A 20,502-nucleotide genomic window follows, 5' to 3' on the forward strand; every position below is an offset into this window, starting at 1 on the left:
CCAATGTTTGTATCCTGGCTATAGTAAAACTGTTGCAATATATTAGAACTCTAGATATGCACATAGTGTGGTGTAGGTGCATGGTTTTGGTACACTTGGAAGGGCTACCTGAATTCTGTGTACCCCCAATGGCTCTTCATTAGCAAATGCACACCTGTTTTCCTTTGTTGCGGCTATTGATATATCATACTGTCAAAGTATTGGAAATTACTTGGCTGTCAAATCAGCATGAAACATAGCCCTTAAAGGCCCCTTAACTTGTATCAATATTCGTATCTGTCTTTCAGTGGGACAATCAAAGAATGCAACTCTTTTCAGTCAGCTGTGCTGCATGATCGGGCACAAGAGCGAGGAGCCGTGGTCCAATAAACATTGCAAGTTGTGGCTTGCCACTGGCACTCTGGATGGCTGCCTAGTGTGGCGTATAGACTGCTTTTTCTCATGGTACATTTTGAAGCGTTCCCAGAAACAAGAAGTGAATATTGTGAAGTGTGACTGGTTCACTCACTGCTTCCCCACTGACTCAAACGTATTTCAATAATGGTTCTGTATATTTCATACACCAAGTGGTAAGGGATGTAAAAACCTACTCATGTGCACATCTGACTCTGCAGGATCCTGTCTCGAATGTATAGATATTCATACAGCTCCCAAATGTCTAAAGCAGAACTGTTGCCTGGCCATTGACACGTAAAGGCTGATCAAAGCCTATACCCAGCAAATCCAATTAATTACTGTAGCCCAACAGCTCTGTAATTATTTCATACCCAGATTTGGTCTCCCTACTATTAATCATAATACAGGTACTCCTTTTACTGGGCAAGTGATCAAGTAAAGCTGCAGGGCTCTGGATATTTCTCTGCAGTTCCACTGTGCATATCAGCACCAAACTAGTGGCGCAGTAGAACACCACAATGGGGACATGAAATTCAGTCTTTCAAAGGTGTCAGAAGACTGGACTGATAGCCTGAGGCAATACCTTTAGAAAGGTTACACCTGCAAAATAATCTGAACAAGAGACATGCTCTGTCATTCAGATTTGAACACATCACCTCCTGAGCGGTTTGAACATTCGTTTGGAGGATGAGAACGTACCAAGTTACTTCAAGTCCCTTCTAAAGGCTATTAAACATCTCCATTCACAGGCTGCGGCATTTCCAGAACCAGCTCCTGGACCCTGCCACTCTAGAACCTAGCAATCACACGTACCTGAAAATCCAGAAGGCCGCTCTGCAGCCCTGCGGGCATGGGCACCATCATGTTCTACTCTTTCCCTCAGACCACTGAAGTGTCAAGGGCATCCACCTGAAGAGGGAAAATCGAGATCAAACTCCTGCCCCTTCACCCCAGGCACATCAGACAGAACAGCAGGAAGAATAAGGTGACAAATCTGCTGAAAGACACCCACTTAACCAACATTGCAACCTACATGCTACATTAGCCTCAATGCAGCAATACCAGAATCTACAGAACACAAGAATTCCTGTTTACAGGCTTGCAGATGCTTATATGAATTAACCTGATCTAATGGAACAGTATAAAGCCATGTTTTAGGAAAATTACAGCAAGTACATTTGTCTCACTGAACACCAGCCGCACTAGGGATTCATGCAGACTTCAGAAATGTGCTTCGCAAACCCAGCAGCAGCCAAGGTCTTACAGTAAGATAAGATTCCTTTCCTTGAACGACAGTGAACTCTGGCAGACAAGCATTTTTAATTCTTCACAAATACAAGTAAGTCAGAGCAGAACATCCAGGGCCCAGTGTTTTTTCCCTGGGAATGAAAGACATTTTCGCAAAGACCCACACATCATTTGAAACATAATTGTAACAAGAATGGCTCAGCTCTGGCCAATGAACGCTGAGGGCCCAGGGGCGAAAAGCCTGTTCAAGCTAAAACTAATGGGAACAAATTCACAATGCAACAATTTTAGAATTAGGGAATGGGGGTGGCACAGTTAAACCAGCCCACTGATGCCAAAGTCCAGAGGTCCAATGATCAGGCGTCCTATAAGGGCACTATAGGCTACCTATCAGCTCAGCAGCCAATCTCAGGGTGAGACAGGTTTCTGGGAGGAGGCCCAATTATGTGAGGTCAGCCTGCAGTGTGTTACAAAGCCCCGGGGGAGATGGTGCCTGTATTTTCACTGTGCACGAAGCTGTTTTTTTTTGCTGCCCAGAAACAAAACACAGTTTGGAACATGTTGCTTCTTGCTTGGGACTCTGCTGCATTTCTTTGGGCAAAATGGGAGGTGTTGGGGCCTCCCATAGCTGGACCCGCAGATGCCCTGGTGGGGGTCCAACTTCTCCACAAGTTGGTGCCCTCTGTGAGGCTCATTGTAAGGCCCTTGCACAAGACCTGCATTGAACTGCCCGCCCCCCCTGCCTCCGACCCAAAGCAGCTGTGGGACCCTCGTCTGCACCTGAAGACCACCGGAAGACGCATTCACCGGGTAAAGGCCTCGGGGGCCACTTGGAAATACCCCGCTTAAGTGCAGGTGAGAGCCCTGCAGAAGGGGTCCGGTGAAGCGCCTCGATGGGGAGTCCAGTAACGGAGCAAGTGTCAGTGCAACATAGGAAATGTAAGTACAAGTCCAAGCAACCAGCAACATGGGCTTTGAGGGGAGGGTGGGATTGTGTGGGGGTAACAATGGGCAAATGTTTCAAGTATTAGGAAGTACTGTGAACAGTATGTTGTAGAAATGTTAAATTGTATTGTCTGGATAGGGACTGGAGCTTCTGTGTGTAGGGAGTGTTCGGTCTTCAAGGTAAAAGGTTCTGGTGAATAACCAGGACTATAGACTTGACAGGCTTGGACTGCAGAAGTATGTAAATAGAGGTTTACCTGCGAGTCGGGCGTTGTAGTCTGGATCATGGATGATGCATTCCCATAGTGATTGGTTAGCTGGAGCTATCCTAGATTGCGGAAGGTGTTTGACTGGTTAAGTTTCCTGGAGAGAGGCGTTTCATCTGTGAGGCGATGCCACGGGTGCAGTTTAAAAATAAACACAAGTTAAGATAGCTGTGGGGGGAGGAGGGAATTGTAAATAGGGTGGTGGGTGAGTGTACATTGTCGCAAAATTCGGCGTATCGGTTGTGATTGGCACGTGAATTGTAGTTGGGACTGGAGCGGTGGTAGTGGCCCCTTCTTGTGTTTGAGGCTATTGGGTGGGGTAGTCACTCCCCACGTATCGGACGGAGTGCCGTGCTGGTTGGTTTGGATGGCGATTACATGTACGGGGGGTGTGGCTTTCCTACAAATTGACGTAGATCAATGAGTAGATGAGGATCCCTACTGGTTGAGTGTTTTTGCTCGTTGGGTGGATGTTTTCCAACAGGAGGTAGCTAGATTGTTCCCGAGTGTGGAAGATAATTGGCTGGTTAAGCTCCCCTGGAGAGGTGGCGTATCACACGCAAGGCGATGCAGCGTTTCCTTTCCGGTTGTAATAAGTAATTGATTGTTGATTACTCCACTCCAGACGAAGTGGGAAGACAGCTGTGGGGATTGTGGGGTTTTATTTTGGGATATTTGTTGGGTTTTGTGTGGGGTTGGAAGCAATGGGTTGTTGTGTATGCGCATTTGTCTGTTCATTTGTACTGTGTTTTTAGTTTGGTGACGTCACCTTTAGATTGATGCATAGGATACAGAGTTTTAATGGTGAGCAGCTAGTGGTGTGGATTTGGAGAGGAAGAGTTGACCAAGAGACTGTGTGCGCAAGGCAAATACTCAAGATTGAGGGAGTGTGCCGGAGAAGGCAATGGTTTGGTGAAGATGGGCTGTACATGGAGTACACTGGCTAAGGTGCAGAGCCAAGAAGGCTCAGAAATTTTAAAGTGTTAAATTATCTTTTAACTTTTGCTCCCTGAACAGCAGACTATCGAAATTCTCAACTTGAGGTGAGGTAAACAGTATCACAATCTCCCCAACACACCCTTACTGCATAGCCACCCTCATAATGAGGAACCACTAACATTATCCCCTCCCCACACTCTACTCTGCACCTGTATGCAGAAATCATGACAAGACCCACAGCTGCTCCAACTTTTGAAAATTGTGAGGCTTCTCCAAAATCAGCTTTTCAGTCTGCAGCAAGATGCAGAACCAACCCACCGGTAAGTGTGGATGCAGACTTCGAACTGCTACAGCCATACTCGGCTTTTCAAGATTCTAATTCTCTGGTACACCGGAGGTACAACTTCTGTCCACACATGATACTGAGTGGACTCGGGTTTGTCAAGATTTCTAGATGACTGTAGCATTTCAAAATATTTGGATTCCTTAATCATGAGCAAACTGAAGCTGCTTAGAGGACAATGCATGTTTGAAATCTTTCTGGCTTTCCATTTACAGCTGTGCTGCTGGACTGTTTATTTGTGAACAGGGTTCTCATCTTGACACATTGCCCGACTAAACTAATCTTTCAGTTAACTATTCACCAAGCTCACCGACTGCCGTCATTGCATTTTGGACACATTTATGTCTTCTTAATTTTAACTTCACGTGCTCTGTATCATTTATCCAAGAACCCTTAACACTTTTTTGAATTTCATTTTCCATACTATTGGATGCAGCTTGGGTATCAGCAGAGACCATGACCATACCCATGAACATACACACACACTCAAAGAACTATGTGTCGTCAATTTTTGATCCGGTCTTACAATAAATGACAGTTTAATACATCCTCCCATTCATCATAAAGGTCCTGATGCCCATTCATAGCTGAAAGTAAATACCTTTCTCCATAAAACAGGGCATTATGCTGGGACGCAGAAGATTTCGGATTGCTCGGTGTGCACGGAATTCTCAATATCTGGGCTGTAGTTCGTTATCTTTAATTGGGGAGACATATGCAGTGCTCTCAGATTAGTCGCTGGAAAAAAGGGTCCCAAGCCCTGTAGGACATTCTCAGATGGGATTTTCTCTTGCCATGAATTTTCCTTCTAGAGACCAGCTTCCAAAGAAATCTGCTTCAAAAAATCTATCCTCTTCTGCTATAGGCCTGCATAGCTACACTACTAGGGCTTCTGTGTTCATGGGTACTAGCCAATGCATATATTACCGGTATAACAGTACTAGTGTAGTTATAAATGTCACTTTCTCCTTTGCTAAAGGTTTAATATTTGACTGAGTATGTTACCCATTACAGAACCCACATCTGTGTAGTCACTGCTTACCCAGTGAATATGGGGCATGTCCTACCAGCCATCACACAAATGGCCATCCCCACTAAGAAGGAATGAAAACCTGATCGCATGGGATACACAATGCATGGAATAGGTGTGGCATTGAACCACAAGATACTTAGATTGTCACTATTGCTGGACAGTGTAGCCAACAACGCCACTTGTCATTTTCATGGATTTATCAGGAACCAGTGGCGATTCACATGGTACTGCAAACATGGAACCACAAATGCAATTGAATCCTATTCCTCCACCTACTACTCAGCTCTTTCCAATGAAAAAGGAAATCCAAACTGGACTCTTGCACCTTACCATGATGTGAGGACCTCTCCTGTCTTTCCTCCATTCATGCCCCCTTCCCTTGATCGTGCTTTCTCAGACTTTCACACATTCACACCTTTCAGGTCCCCCAGCTTTGGATGACCTCTGAAATTCAGACCCTCAAAACAAACATGCGACCTGACCCATGATGCAGATGCAAATTACGTACACCTTCATACAAATTCGAGTCTGCAAAATCCTCATACTTCAAACTTAAAACCCTCCCTTTGCAATTACCACTGCAGACTTTCATCTACCCTCCCATCTTTGCCGACGTGTCCTAAGCCAATATTCTTCGCCTACCTTTTGGCTAATTACTTTGGTCAGGACTCCACTCCCCCACCCCCCCCCCACATCTTCTACGCTCTACCCATTTCCTGTTGAATTAGCACCAATACTTTGCAGTGCCCACCAATCATGTGCTCCCATCAACCCTTGTGCTTCTCAAATGGTCAAAGACTTTGTCTCAAACACTTGGCCTGATCCCTTTAAACTCTCCCCCTGCCTCTTTCAATTCAGCAACTGTTGCCGCCATTGAAGAAATCCTCTGCTGACCTAAACATCCCAGCAAACTTACCTAGTTTCTCTCCCTCCCCATTATTCAAAAACCTTTGAGTAGGTGGAATTTCAACCAGATCAAAGTACCTGGAGGACAAAGGCCTATGAAATTCACTTCAATCTGGCCTCTGCAGTAAACACCACTTGTACTTCACTCCTGCAGGTCTATCTTTCTAATACTAATGCTCACCAGTCCTAACCAACTTTCTGCTGCTTTTGAGTTGATCACTCCTCTCCCCCATCCCCACTTCTGAACCCCCTGCTCCCACATTCTCCAGGATCTTGGGTTTCAAAGATCGGTTCTTGCATAGATCACCTCTTTCCTGGAAAGTCAATCCTTTAAAATGTCCCACCACTGTCCATGACTGTCCCCAAAGGATCAGTCCTTTCATCTCTGCTCTTCGCCCTCTACCTTTGCACTTGGAAGACTTCCCATTCTTTGGCTTTCACCATCAACCTTTTGCTGATTAAGCTTCATTTTCCTCCTTCACCCCAGTCATCTTGCAACAGACTATGAACTGTATCACTGCAATGAGTCACTGGATGGCTCTCTCCTGCCTCATGCTGAATTCTTCAAAAAAAGAGGCCATCTTTGTAAAAGCTTCCAATGCATCCCCATCCAGCAACCCCCCCCACCCCACCCCCCCCCCAAACTTGATCCCTCACCCATGGCTTGTAATCATTGGGTCCCGTTTGATAGTGACCTGTGCTCGTATTAACCTCCAACATTCCAAAAATGAGTCCTCTTAACCACGCTACAAAAACATTTCCACTTGCGCTCAGCAAACAGGACTGTTACTCCAGCCTACCCCTTCCCTTAACCTTGCTACACTCTACAACCCAACCATATGCTTCCCTCACTCCCTACAGGCGTATGCACGACCCTTTTTTAAAAAAAAAGTTCATTAACAATCTACATAGCCATTACTGCTCCTCGGTACCTGTCTGAGTTAATGCGACATCTTGTTCCTTCGGACCCTCTGCATTTACTGCCCCATACCCCTTAACTTCTTTCTTTCCACTTGCCCTGCTCCACTAGAATCCACTGCCCATAACAAACGAGACAGCCCAACAATGGATCTCTTTAAAACTCTGCTTAAACTTCACTTGCCTGCTAAAGAGGAAAGCTCTCTGCCCTCTCACCCTACTCTTGTTTGAAGCACTTGCCTCCTAAAGTTAATGTTACCTTTGTAAGTCAGCTGTTTCCTTATATACACACATTGTTTTGTCCCTGGTATGTTCATTTTTTAAAATTTATTTTATTTTTGTTTATTTATTTTTTAATGTTTCTTTTTTTTTTTTTTTAAAACACACTCCCTCAAACTGGCTCTACTAATGCTCATTATGCCATTTCTCAGGCATCTTTCATGGGAACACTTCCGGCGTCAGTAAATGTCTAATTGTATGTCATTTCAGAATAAAATGGACATTCAAAGTTCTTCAAATTAAAACAATGCCCTCCTTTGCTGCTATTCAAGTTTCGCAAACAAACACCATCCAACCTGAAGTAGTTTAGCATTTCCTAGTCAATTCACATCTTCATGCAATTCACACCTGCCATGTAACTATATGAAAATTAGCATAATCTTTAGAGTTGGGTAAAAATAAAATGCCTTTAAGTTTCCAAATATTGGTATAGTTCAGACAAAAGGCACCTTCACCTCTTCCAGTCCTACCACTGTGCTTTACTTATGACAAATATTCGAATACCATCGCTTGTCTGCAAAAGGATATCCCATCAAATCGTAACCCTTCCTAAAAGATCTTTGTCTCTGGTTAAAGATGGACATAACTGCCCCCTTAACATAAAAGGGAAATAACCAGGAAAATGAGGCAGAGAACGCGGGGGCTCCAATGCAAACCGGTGCCGTGCCCCACTGTAGACAAAAACACATTTGTTAGGGTTTAAAAAATCACATCACCATTTAAAAAAAAGGCATGAAGTGCAGACTATCCAACATGCCGATTCTGCTTCTAGAAATAATTCACCTCCCCTCCCCCACATGCACCTGACAATTTTCAAATTAGGCAACTTATGCTTAAGAGTTGAGTTTCAGTGCTCATCTGTGCAAATCTACCTACCCCTCCCCAGACCCCTAATGCACCCTCTGCCAGTGTGTTGCCTTGCATGGTGTTTTGGCTGCTAGAAAATGTCCCTGTATACCAGACTAGCAGTTGCACCGGTGCTTTGCATGTTAATTCCTACAACAACAAAAAACACAATGGTATATTTATATTTTATACTTTACACCATGGAGCCGACCCACATGCCAAATTTCAGGTTTGGAGCATGTTGGGGCACCATCCGCTTGAAAAGGCACCATTTACAACTCATGGGCCCCCCTTTTTAGCTAGCGCCATCATAGTCTCTCCCTCTGAGGCATCACTGGCTGCCCATCACCCAATCCATCTTTGCAACTCTGACGGACCTTTACCAATATTTTATGTTGCTCAAGGCTACTTTTAACTCCCACCGACCCCCCACCCAATCTCTGCTCCCTTTCTTCCCACTCCCCCCTCACGGCTGCCCTTTGTTCATCCTATTAATGCCCCACCATCCCGGATGACCATTCCGCTCCCACAGCTATTGAATCCGCAAGATAATTTACCAAGTCTACCATGTTCCTCTTGCACCATTCCAACATACCCACCTGCAGTGCAACACATTCCTCATGCTGTATTCATCTATTCAGACAAAGCACCTCATATCAAATGAATACAAGAAAGTGTTTTGTTATGCTTTAATGAACGTTTGAAACACATAAGGCATATGGTAACATTAGGCATGAAAGCAGTACACTTTCTGGTCCATGTAAACAGCATTGGCACGACCGCATTTTGTTCAACTGGGTTACACACACACAAAGCAGAATATAAAGACCTTTAAAACACTAGGATAACTTTGAAATGACCGACCTGTCAAATTACAGCATCCAATAAGACAACTCATTTTAACAAGAAAAAGGGCACAGATAAAGGCTCCTCATAAAAGGCAGTGAGACGAGGAAAACATCTCAAACACTTGGAAAAGGAACCTGTCTTCACACCATAGTTTGGAGTACCAAAAAGACTGTTTGGCAACAACAGTAGTTCACGCACCTCGTCGTTTCTGAGCGCTCACTCCTGCATTGGCTCAAAATGCATGCACTTATTTTCTGGAGCGGGGAGAACCTAGTGTGTGCAATACGTGACGTTTAAAACCTCAGTCTTGTATAAAAGGATAGTATTGCACTATCAGGCACTTACGTAGGTCAAGCACGATCAAGGACGCAAACTAGGGATATGCCGTCATCCTTTGCAGAGGTCTAGGAATACAATGGCAGGTTCTGCACTCCCCCCCCCCCCCCTGCTAATCTGCATGCATAAAAACCTCAACTGCAAACTTGGAAAGTTACTCAAGTCTTCCCTTTGCCAGAGATTACCCCAAACAGTCTGGGCAGGAGCAGCGAAGGCTTCCATTCTTGCCCACAATACATGCAATATGAGAGCCCTGAATGGAATGCAGTTCTCTAGGGCCGTAGGATCATGGTACAGACTAAATCTGGATGCAGGCACAGGCTGTCCAGGGTATTTTGACTGCAGTCAAGCTGGTTCCAGCCTTGGGAGGATGCCCTGGGCTCTCAAGCATTATCTGGATTTTTACGGTCTATGGTTTGCATCACATGAACATTTCCCACAACTTCATCAGCTCCAAAACACATTTTCTTCCAAGAATTAAATGCAGCAACTGGGTCTTTAGCCTAGGTCCACTAAGAGGGTCATCCCTCTGCTTCCAAAACCATTTTGGAGCATGCCCCCTTGAAAGGGATTGCATAATCCAGAGGCCTCACACTGGCGACTGGATTAACAATCCTCTGTAGGTGCATTTTTCTTTAAGCAATTCAATGGCACAAAGTCTAACTTGCCAAATGGTTTCACGCCACCAAGAGGAGTTCATTTTGCATAACAAATTACTCTGATGAATACATGATTAAATGCTTACAGCACTGTACAATATAAAAACATCGAACAGGCTACACAGTCAATTACACTGGGCAGGACACCTGCAATATACAGACCAGCTTGAGTGACATGGCACATTCACAACCAGTTGAGTGCACGATGTACTCCAGAAATTCAGACCACTAGGTTCAACAACGCATACATGATATATTCCAAAAAAAGAAAGAAAGTAACCTTTCCCCCTGAAAGGTGAGTTAATCAAGCTGTTTAGAAACCGCCCATGAATATGTCCATTTGGTCCTTGGTAATGTGAAATTTCAGAGTAAAAATATTCGTTACAAGAGATTTTTTTTTTTTTTTAAATTACTATGATGTTGGCACCATGGGCCATCAGAAAATTAAGGTTTGAATGGGCTGGGAGTCAAATTGTATTGGTCACTCCTATGCTCATTTATAAAGTGGGCTGCAGTCAGAAAGTAAAATGTGGGGATATAGTGGCCAGTTGGGAGGTTGGAACAAAAAGACTGATCAATTCCTCAGAAACGTCCGTACCAACACCTCCCCAGCAACATAGGAAATAGCCGCACTCCTATAAAACCTGTGTAATTGGTACCAAACTTGGTACCCGCCAGAGTTTCCTTTTCAAAAGGAACCAAGTTCACTGAACAGGCAATGGACGTGCTGCCTGAAAACATCTGCAAGGACTCGGAGCTACCCCCGTTCACAAATGTATACTGCAAATGAAAGTGGACAGCGTTACATGGCCAAAGCAAGACCTTGCGTCAATACAACCATTGAGAAAAAGGCACTGGGCTTTTCTCCCTGCAGATCTGCGATTAGGGCACTCATGAGAATTGCACTGTTGGGGAAAGCTGTGTGTACCTGATCTTCCTTTTACTGTGCTTAGAGGTCAGAGGATTCCAGACTTTGGACAAGCTCTTATTTGGAAGGCCACAACGAGTAAGGCACAGGCTACTGCCCACAAAGCAACCTCAAGAAAGCCTATCCTAGAACAAAACCCAGTCATTCTCCAAATCAAGCACCGGTCAAAAGGTTTGGTGTACAGCCCATTGGATAAAGCAACAAAGTAACCATTCTACCAAAAGACAATGGTGCACTGGGAGGGACAACACCAAAAATAAAGAAAAGCGGATCTAAACAGTAGCCAGAAAAACGAGTATGATATGAACGGCTCAGAGGAGCTCCATACAAAAGCAGGGGATTTCACCCATCTCACGCCTACTTTGTTGACAAATGCACTTCAGTAGATACACTTGGCACGGCTGGGCTGCGACAGCATTAAGTCATGTACAGGGAGGTATGGTGTTTTGCACCCAGTTTTTGCTTTCAAGGTTTGGAAAACAGCCTTAACAGTTGAGATGGAGCATTCATTTGGACGATGTCCCAGCTCCAATATCAAGGTTTATCGGTCAAAGCCTAGACACGTGTTCGGCCCTGAAAATTTATAAGATACAGCCATTTTATCCTTTTCAAGGAAACCACGCTTTTCCGAAGAGGGTGTTAAAAGCCACTTTTCTACCTAGTGAACTCGCCCATTTGACAATAGCCAAACTACAAACCCTATGAGAAATGCAATGAATTTTATTGTTCAAGAAGTTCTTATAAAGCTACGGTCTATATCAAAATCAGCATATTCACAGTAGGTATCTCATGCTCTTGGAATCCCCACTTGGGAAGGAGCGGACGAGCATTAATCGAACGCATGACTGCTCATTTTGATAGGCTGCAGGCGCAGCGAGGAGAATGTAGTTTATAAAATGGATGCAGATTTCCCAACCATTACTTTGCTATTGCAGAGCATGAAGCAAAGAGTGCATTCTGAATGACTCCAGATAACGAAAATGGAGTGTAAGCACAAATTGCACATGCAGGGACCTTAGATTAAATATGCATTAAAAAGGCATTTTTTTAGCATTAGTAAGTGCCTGCCAGAAAACTAAAGCCCCATCTCAGTTATCCAACATATTGGGATTTCCTTAACCATCTTTAATATATATGTTTTTATAGATCAGAGCAGGGACTTTTACACAATCCCGAGATGTTTTAGAGGGTCAGATGGAACAGAAAGTGTAAGCAATACAAAAGCAAAGAGTAATACCAAGACCCAATACCAGGCACAATCTTACAGTGCCAATCTGCTAGCATTGCTTTCAAGGAAGCAGCAATACGCCGCTGCCCCAATAACTTGCAAGTCTCCATCCTTTCCAGGGCTTGCTTTTTACATTCAATCCAAAAGATGCCCAGCCAATAGATCTCACCAGTCTACACACCGTGCCATCTAAACTCCTGATGCAAAAACCCAAAGACCTGCCAATCCAGGTTTCAGTAGTGCAGCCCCCTTCAGTCTTACCAAATATGAGCATAGAATATATGTAGAAGAACTGGGCATTACCGTGCCATCATTTTGTTGGCAGGTTAATATTTTGGCAGGGTTAACAAGCTTGGCACCACAACTTACTTTAAATGATCTCACAAAAAGTGGAAAGTGCTTTAAAAAAGGACGCCCATTTAAGAAACTGAATGTATAAAGTTCACATATCTCTGATGGACCTCAGAGTGGCGGATTCCTTTCAAAGGCAGGTAATCCCGATACTATTGAGTGTTTATACCACTCCAGCTGTAAACCCAAGGGGTTATTGCAGCAGATGACATGTGTACTTGGCAGGTTATGAAACAATCCCATAGTAAAGGTATCCGCAAATGTACGCTATGCTCCAGGACGCTCTGCACGGCTGAGGCAAGGCCCCTGATTTAGTTGGAGACCTAGATATTGAGAACGGCTTTAGCCACCAAACAAGGTCCCCCGAACAACCTTCAAGAACCTGCACACGCAGCCATGAATCCCTCACATCCCTTGAATGCAAGGCATGAAAGTGGCCACGCGGTCTACCATGAGAAGGGCCACAGGATACCCACAATTTACATCTCACCAAACAGGTGCCTTTGGGCAATACAAATACAAGGGGTCGACACAGAGCCTGAAGGACATTTATCCCCACACCCCCTCCCCCCAAACACATTTAAAGCACACACAGCCGACATGTATGGTTCCAGTCACACAGACGTCAGTTTACAGTTTCACAACCTTTGCTTTGTTGAGGTTTCTTTACTAAATGTTTACAAATCTGAAGAAATGGACCATCAGCCCCCACGAACGTAAGTTGGAAAACTTAACACCTACTCTCCAATTCGGAGCTAGGAGTGCCTCTAAGCTGCTTCACTGGATAACGCCAGGTGAGCGCTAATCGGTGGTGGCATTCAGCTCACAAGGTTTGGTATCCAAGAGCTTCTCAATTCTAGAATACATTAGAATGTCGATTGCACTGTTGAGGACTTCTAGAACCCTGTAGGATCGCCCTCTTAGTGTGGAAAAGGAAGTGGAGTCACCAAATCTAGGCGAGCCACCACGGTTCTGAAACCGGGCCGATATTGGGGGATGTGCAAAGACATTCCGGCCACTGAAGGTGTATGACCATTCCAGAGAAGGAAGGTTGTAAGATAAGAACAGCTCAGTATATTGGCAGCCACAGAGCATTGCCACATTCTATCCCAGCATGGGATTACTACCACACCAAGCACTTGAAGGTCATACAACTGAAGACCACCCCCAAATATGGAGCTCATGAGGTGGGCCTGTTGACTGGCTGACTGCATATACAAAAGTGGCGTAGTATCACGTTACATAATTTACATTTTGGGTAGATTAAAAAGAGAAAAAGAAAGAAAAAGCCCTTTTAGAAGTGTCATAGGGCATGAGAAGTCCATTTCCACGTCCTGAAAACATTAGTAAAATGGGAAAAAACGAAACCCAGTCAAACCACAGCTTCACAACCTGCGACATTCCCTGCAATGCAATACAATTTAATTTTTCTCTTCTTTTTCTGTCTTTTCTTCATTTGTTGCCTCTTCCTTCTTAGGTTCTTCTTTCGGAGCTTCAGGGACCAAGATGACTTTCCCCACATTCTTTTTCTCCTGCATTTGTCTCATGGCATCCCCAACCTGACAGAACACACAAACATTCAAGTTAATACAAATTAAAAAAAAATAAAACAGCTATGTGCATTAAGTCATTGTTTTATTGCTTTTACTAAACTAGGGCTCAGCAAGCTGCAGCTCTCAATATGTTAGACTACAACTCCCATGATCCTTCCCATATACTGATGGCTAAAATGTTTTTTTCAAAAACATCAGAAGAGCCAATGCTTACAGACCCTTATGCCAAACCCCAGATTTGGGAGGCGACCAGGAAGGGGAGAAAAGTCTGTCTGGACTAGGTCGTCATAAGTGTACAGTTGTCACTCGTATAGTGAGATTTGGCTTTTGGCAGTTGTGTTGTCCAACCAACCACCAGCCAAACCAGACACTCCCCACAATGTGAAAAAAGGGAGCACGAGCAAAACCAAATTTGCCATTGTTACACTGCTTAAGGATGCCAAATTGTGGGAAGTTTAGGAGGAAAGTGGGTGTAGACATCTTCTGCCCAAAAATACTCCTACCCATTCCCAACAGATACCAGCAGCTCGAGGCAGTGCTAAAGTCATCTGTTACCTAGACTCCACTGGCCCTTTTTTCCCCCCATTAAGCACAAACTTTATTCTGTGACTATCGCACCATGGTATCGGACAATGGACGAAAAGTGGGAATTGGGGAAAGACTGGTTGAGAAAGGGGAGGTATCACCACAAGTCTAAGTAGGACGTTTTTAAAATGTCTTGCGAGTTACCTTGGATTAATTAGGTCAACATATGCAAGGCAGAAACAAATTCATTTACAAGACCATAACGAACTGCTAGGCTAGATTTGTAGAATTAAAAACAAATGTATCGCACAAAAGAAGGCAGGGAAGGAGGCTTAATCAGGTCACTCTATCCAGTTAGCCAATTTCATAGAGGAGTCTATTGGATGTCTCACGGTGGTTTGAATGCTTGTGGTCCGGAATGGATTTATGGCAATAAGATTACAATACCTTCAGATGTCGAACTTGCAAAATCCAAAAGGACACGATTCTCACCCTCACATGATCATAATTACCTTCCAACTCAACTGCATGAATACCATAGAGATCAACCAAACATTCCAAATGGGTCGGCATATTATGCAAAAGACTCTGGATAATTTCCTCCGGGATTTGTATTTCATTTGAGTCAATGACTTGATGAAAACTAATAGGCTAAATGTGCAGTCTGACCCTCTAGGAACCTCCAGAGAGCTGTGATGACACTTCCATGGACGAAAGTAAACAAGCTGATAAATTATGCAAATTAACACAGGGCGAGGATTCACTTTGGAAGAATCTGGAATTTGTGTAAGGTTCAATGAGAATCCCTGTGATGGCATGCATGCTTGCCACAAATGTGTTAGAACCAATCTGTAGTGGCAGTCATTCCACGTGAGACAATGCCAGAGGTGCCTCCAAAAATCAGTAGTCTGATGGCATTCTAATAAGGTATTTATATAGCGCTTACGCCCAAGTGCTTTACAGAGAACATATACACACACTATATCATCCAACCGAAGTTGGTACTAATTTATCGACCTCAGAAGGATGAAAAGCGGATTTGGCCTTGCTACCAGCCGAGTGGTTGTAGGTTGGTGATGGAGCAGCTTTTGGAGGACTTTGGCCAGTTCTATCAATTCTGCATAGCTAGTGGGCCATGGAATATTGGGCTTCTGTTCCAGGTCCCTGGACGAGGTTGGTAGGTGAGACAGTTTTACCACTGTGCCTTACATTGTATAGCTGTTCTGATTGCACAGGAGTCATGCTCGCAAGTGTGGGCTAATTTAATTTGGAGCACCAATTTTAAACTGGCTCAAAAAATTAAAAAAATCTGCAATTCATTCCCAAGGCAGGCAGCAAGATGGGTGGAGTGAAAGCTTCAATGACCATACAGCAACCAGAGTGATGTGTATGCAGACCAGCCTGTCCATTAGCTTTGAAGTCACTTCAAAGAAGGTTTTCCAACAGGAAAACTAATGAAGTGCGAGAACCCTTCCCCCTAATATTGTACTCAATATAGAATGGTAAAGTTCTTAGTCTGTTGCACTTAATATGCACAATCCAATGTTCCATCATGGTAAATATCACATGTATGAGGGTTGTCCGTGCTCATTTAATGGCGACTATTGGAGGAAGTCTGGCACAGATGGATTGTGACTGGTAACAGCGCTCAGAGATCCCAGTCTTTAGAGCACAGCACAGTGAGCTCTGCCGTCACTGGTCAGCCATTGCCACAGTGTGTACAGAGAAAGGACTTCAAACCTCAAGTGAACTTGGCGAGTAGGAGGATATCAATGTTGGAGGAAATGCGCATTCTGAATTTGTGCTGCACAACCAGACTCCCTCATGCAGTTGATGGGCGGGCCTGCAAAGGGGCACTTAAACATGGATCCAGTCCAAGGCCTTCAAGGAAGGGGTTTACAATTGTTAAATAGCAAACGTTGTGCAGCTCAGGCTTCCCAATCCCACCTGATAGTTCCACACTTCAGACTTCGCTGCTGATCGGCCCAAGACAGCCTGGCAAGGGAAACCTGTACACCTAGACAATTGCACCATGCTCATCGCTAGTCCCCAATGTTCCGCCTGCGAAGGAAGACCTCCAGATTTCCAGAAAGGGGTGAAAAGAAAGGTCTACCCACATACAGTTTGTGACTTCATTCAGAGATCACCTTGCATGTTTTGCCTGCGCCCCCCAACCCATTTCCCAAAGCCTACTGCCGACTAGGCAATTGACAGGAGAGTTTGCACACATACTGTTTATTAATTGCAATTCTCTATCAAGTAGGCACGGATCATCAGTTCATCAAAGCGTGCCCTTTAGAAACAGGCGCAGGCTCTGAAGTAGTGGGAGGGAAGTCAGGAGCGTGAGTGTAATTAATGAAATATGGGTAGAGCACAGGGGATCATCAAGCAATACCATACGGTCCACTTGCAAATGGCACATTTAGCTGCCTGGAAGCATCAAATACAGGCTGTTGCCAGAATGAAGACCCGACGCTATGGACACCACAGAGCTAGGACGCCAGCTGGGCATCATGAAGTGTCCATTTAACCCCAGTGAATGAAAATGCTGCTCATGCCTCAATGGTTTACAATGCAAGTGCTTTTTCTGGGAGGAGAGCCGGGCAAAAGAAGACAATGACACTCCCCTGGTAGTGTGGGAGTAGACCAGGACTTCAGCAGAAATCATGAATCGGGCAGACTAGATGAATGCTCCGTTCCACAAACCAATGCACGTCTGCAATTTTCATCAATGCTCAAAGGTTCTACCACTCCCAGAAATTAACCATCCTTAGCTGAAAGTCAGATTTTAGGTTCTGCAACGTCTGCAATACGGAAGCTCAAAGGGGGAATGTTTAAAGGATTAGCGATTAAAGAAGAGTAAAACCAGTCTAACAGCCCGGGGCTTAATGCAAGTATAGATGAAGCACACACAACCTATAATACCTCAACCGGCACCCAGTATTAAATGAGAAATATTTGGCTTGGTGGCCAGAAGCCTGCGGCAACCACATAAGGTGGCCAATCACTATACAAACCAGAAATCCGAGCGGAAGCAACTGATCAAACCTCAAATACAGACTGCCCCCTCTGGGTACAAGACATTGCACCAGGGGTTGAAGGAATTCCAGTCTGATGCACAGCTCTTCTGAAAATTGAAACAAGCCAGCTATTGAAAGTTACAACATTGGGGCAGAGTGACCAGGGAAAGGCAGAATTGGGAAGTTCACCTCTATGGAGACCATTCTCCAAACAAATTCATCCTCTCTCCGATCCCTTACTGTGTGTTCCACAGGAATACAGACTCTACATGCTCCAACCACTGCACAGGATCGTCATCATTTGTCCCCTACTAATTTCTAACCCAACCGCTAACCTACCTCCATCCGTTTCCCACAGTGCTTGCAGTAGGCTCAGGGTTCTATTAGGTGCCACCCAAGAAACTGTATGTAATGAATACAGCCTTGCACTCCCATTTCACCTACAGTGCCAAGCCTTCCCAGTAGCACTTGAAGCCCAATCTAAGCAAAGATACTGGCTGACAGCAGCCACCCTGGAAAAATCGCAATCCAATTCCATCTCCCACCCTACCTAGTCCCAGCTAACGCAACGTTGGTTGCCAGAGATTAAATGAGCACAAGACAAGAAGGTGCCCCCTGCACCCATAATCGTTCATGGATTGAGGTTGGATTGTAAAGACAAAAGAGCCAAATAGTGACCCCAATAAGGTGTAATCTGCACTACACATCGATCAGCAGTGATAGAATACCAATGAAAACCATCTGATGGCCAAACAAAAATATCCCTTGGAGCCAGGGTGTGGCATGCAACTAGATGGCGATAGTGGACTATGCAATGTTATGTTGTGCATTGACCCAACCCGAGATCCCTTCATCGCAGGACGCAACATCCCAGCCCTGCAGGGGGTGGAGAGGTTGCATGGAAGCATATGTAAGATGTCCAGATCCCCCATTACAATAAGACCCCAGAAATGATACTTGGTGCTCCATCCTCAACATACTAGCAGAGTCCCCTACCCAACCAAGCTTCATTTGACCCTCCACTTTTATCCAAACAGAAAATCTGGCTACCTTCTACCCACCCATAACTTCAGGCTTTAACATGCCCCCCCCCACTCATTCCCAACCTTCCGCCCTCAGACCTACAGTAGCCATGTGCCCAAAGGCCATGCTGTGTACAGTTCGACCGCCTGCAATAGATTGCTGCATGAACATTAAAGGCGTGCAGCGACTGGGCCTCCAGCTCTTCCCTCTGGTACCAGGAGGCACAGGCGGCGGGAACAACTAATACACATCCAATCCTTTGTTCTTCAGCCATTTTAAGCCAGTTGGAAGTGCAATCTTCCACAGCATCTATAGCCACAGGTATAGAAATTACATGAAGAAAAAGAGAAGATGGCACAGCTCAGGAAAAGGCACGAGTTCCTCTACCTTGCACGTCAACCAATTTATGTGGCGATGCAAGATCAAAAGGGCAGTGTGGACTATGCAGCTTCCATGTGACCCTCACCCTCTTCTCTCCCTGCACTGCAGCAACTTCCTGCTTTTGAGATGAGGGTGAGATGCAGGGTCAGACTGGGGCATAAAATTGTCGCGGGCAACAATGAAAAAGTGGCCCACAGTTTCAAAGTGCAATTCATTCCTTTTGTGGCAGACTGAATAGTACCCAAGGGGGCGGTTTGATAAAACGTGATGCTAATTGTGCATCTTAAAGATGTATTCAGTAATCCTGGTCAAAAGTCCTAGCTGCACAGTGAAGTAACTTATCCAACTGGCCCACATGGGCCAAAAATGTGGCCCACTTTGACTAGCAAGCGAGCCATTTGCTTTTAAGTCCTGCGGGTGCCTCAAAGCAGGAACCACAAGATTGTTCAGGGGGCAGCACCTACCACCACAGTAGTCTTTGGTCTGTATCGGGGGACAGGAATATCAGTTCTAAGTCCTCCTTTTAGGCTCCGAGAACTGGCTCCACGCGGACACTCGCCTTGCAGCCCTGTGTGGAATGAGCGAACCAAGTGACTGACCGCCCTGGGCCGCTCCCCTACCCCAAAACCATGTCCCAACCTTCAGCGCCAGGGACATGCGTTTGACAGACGCCTTGACACAAAGTATCAGCACGTAGATCATTGTGTATGTACATGACACGTCCACGCCCCCACTCAGCAAACAGCCCATCAATTCACCTGCAGGCCCGCGCATATAATGGGAGACACTGGCGGATAAGCAAGGCCTGCCCACTTCATTTTACATGAATTCATGCAGAGAGAGTGCCAAGGAAAGCCACCGCAGGGCTACGCAAAGCACATTCACATGTCTGCCACAGAGTCGGACGCTTTCCCAGACTGCCAACCCGTATTCTGCTGCCAAATACACGCGCTTTAGTGACGAGTGACATTTCCACAGCTTCTTCGAGTCCTCTCCTCGGGGGAAATGCAGCTTGTGAGAATCACATTAGCTGAAAGTTCAGAAAGAAGGTTACAGTCGTGCTTCAAAAATGCAGCGACTCTCGAAAGAAAATTATTCAAATCAATAAGGTAGAGCAGTGCTTGGAGATGTTCCCAGGGGTCGGGCACAGTTTACATTGCCTGTAGGGGTTTTCAAAAGGGATTCCCTTTCATTTAGGATTCCAGATTTCAGCCGATATGAAACTACCAAAATACTTCATGGCTTTCGTATCCACCCATTTCACTAGTCAAAAGGCTGTGTGCTGGAGTGTAATGAGTGTCAAACGCTGTGATGTCCCCTTCAGAGATGGCACCTACGGTGAAAGGGACTTCCAGTACTGATCCCTGGCAAATTAGGCTGACGTCTGGATACCTAAACGAAAGTAAACTCCATTTGAGAACCCAGCCAGGACCCTTGAACAGGGAGGTGGTGAGATGCCTCAGACAATCCTATGGAATAAGTAACCTCTGGAGCAGACAGAGGGGCTTGGATAGGTTGTGACCCACTTTA

General features: G+C 45.0%; 1 protein-coding gene across 1 annotated transcript in view; it reads right to left on the reverse strand.

The window, feature by feature from the left end:
- Window positions 1-8,794: 8,794 nt before the first annotated feature.
- The window catches only part of VAT1 (vesicle amine transport 1), a 204,983-nt gene continuing 193,275 nt past the window's right edge, over window positions 8,795-20,502 (reverse strand). Inside the window, exon 6 of the mRNA XM_069634196.1 lies at window positions 8,795-14,029. Coding sequence (XP_069490297.1) covers window positions 13,892-14,029 — 138 coding nt within the window. The 3' untranslated portion in view covers window positions 8,795-13,891. The remainder of the gene's footprint in view (window positions 14,030-20,502) is intronic.

This window comes from Ambystoma mexicanum, chromosome 13 (genome assembly GCF_040938575.1).
Source record: "Ambystoma mexicanum isolate Mex_15411 chromosome 13, UKY_AmexF1_1, whole genome shotgun sequence".
Classification (NCBI taxonomy): domain Eukaryota; kingdom Metazoa; phylum Chordata; class Amphibia; order Caudata; family Ambystomatidae; genus Ambystoma; species Ambystoma mexicanum.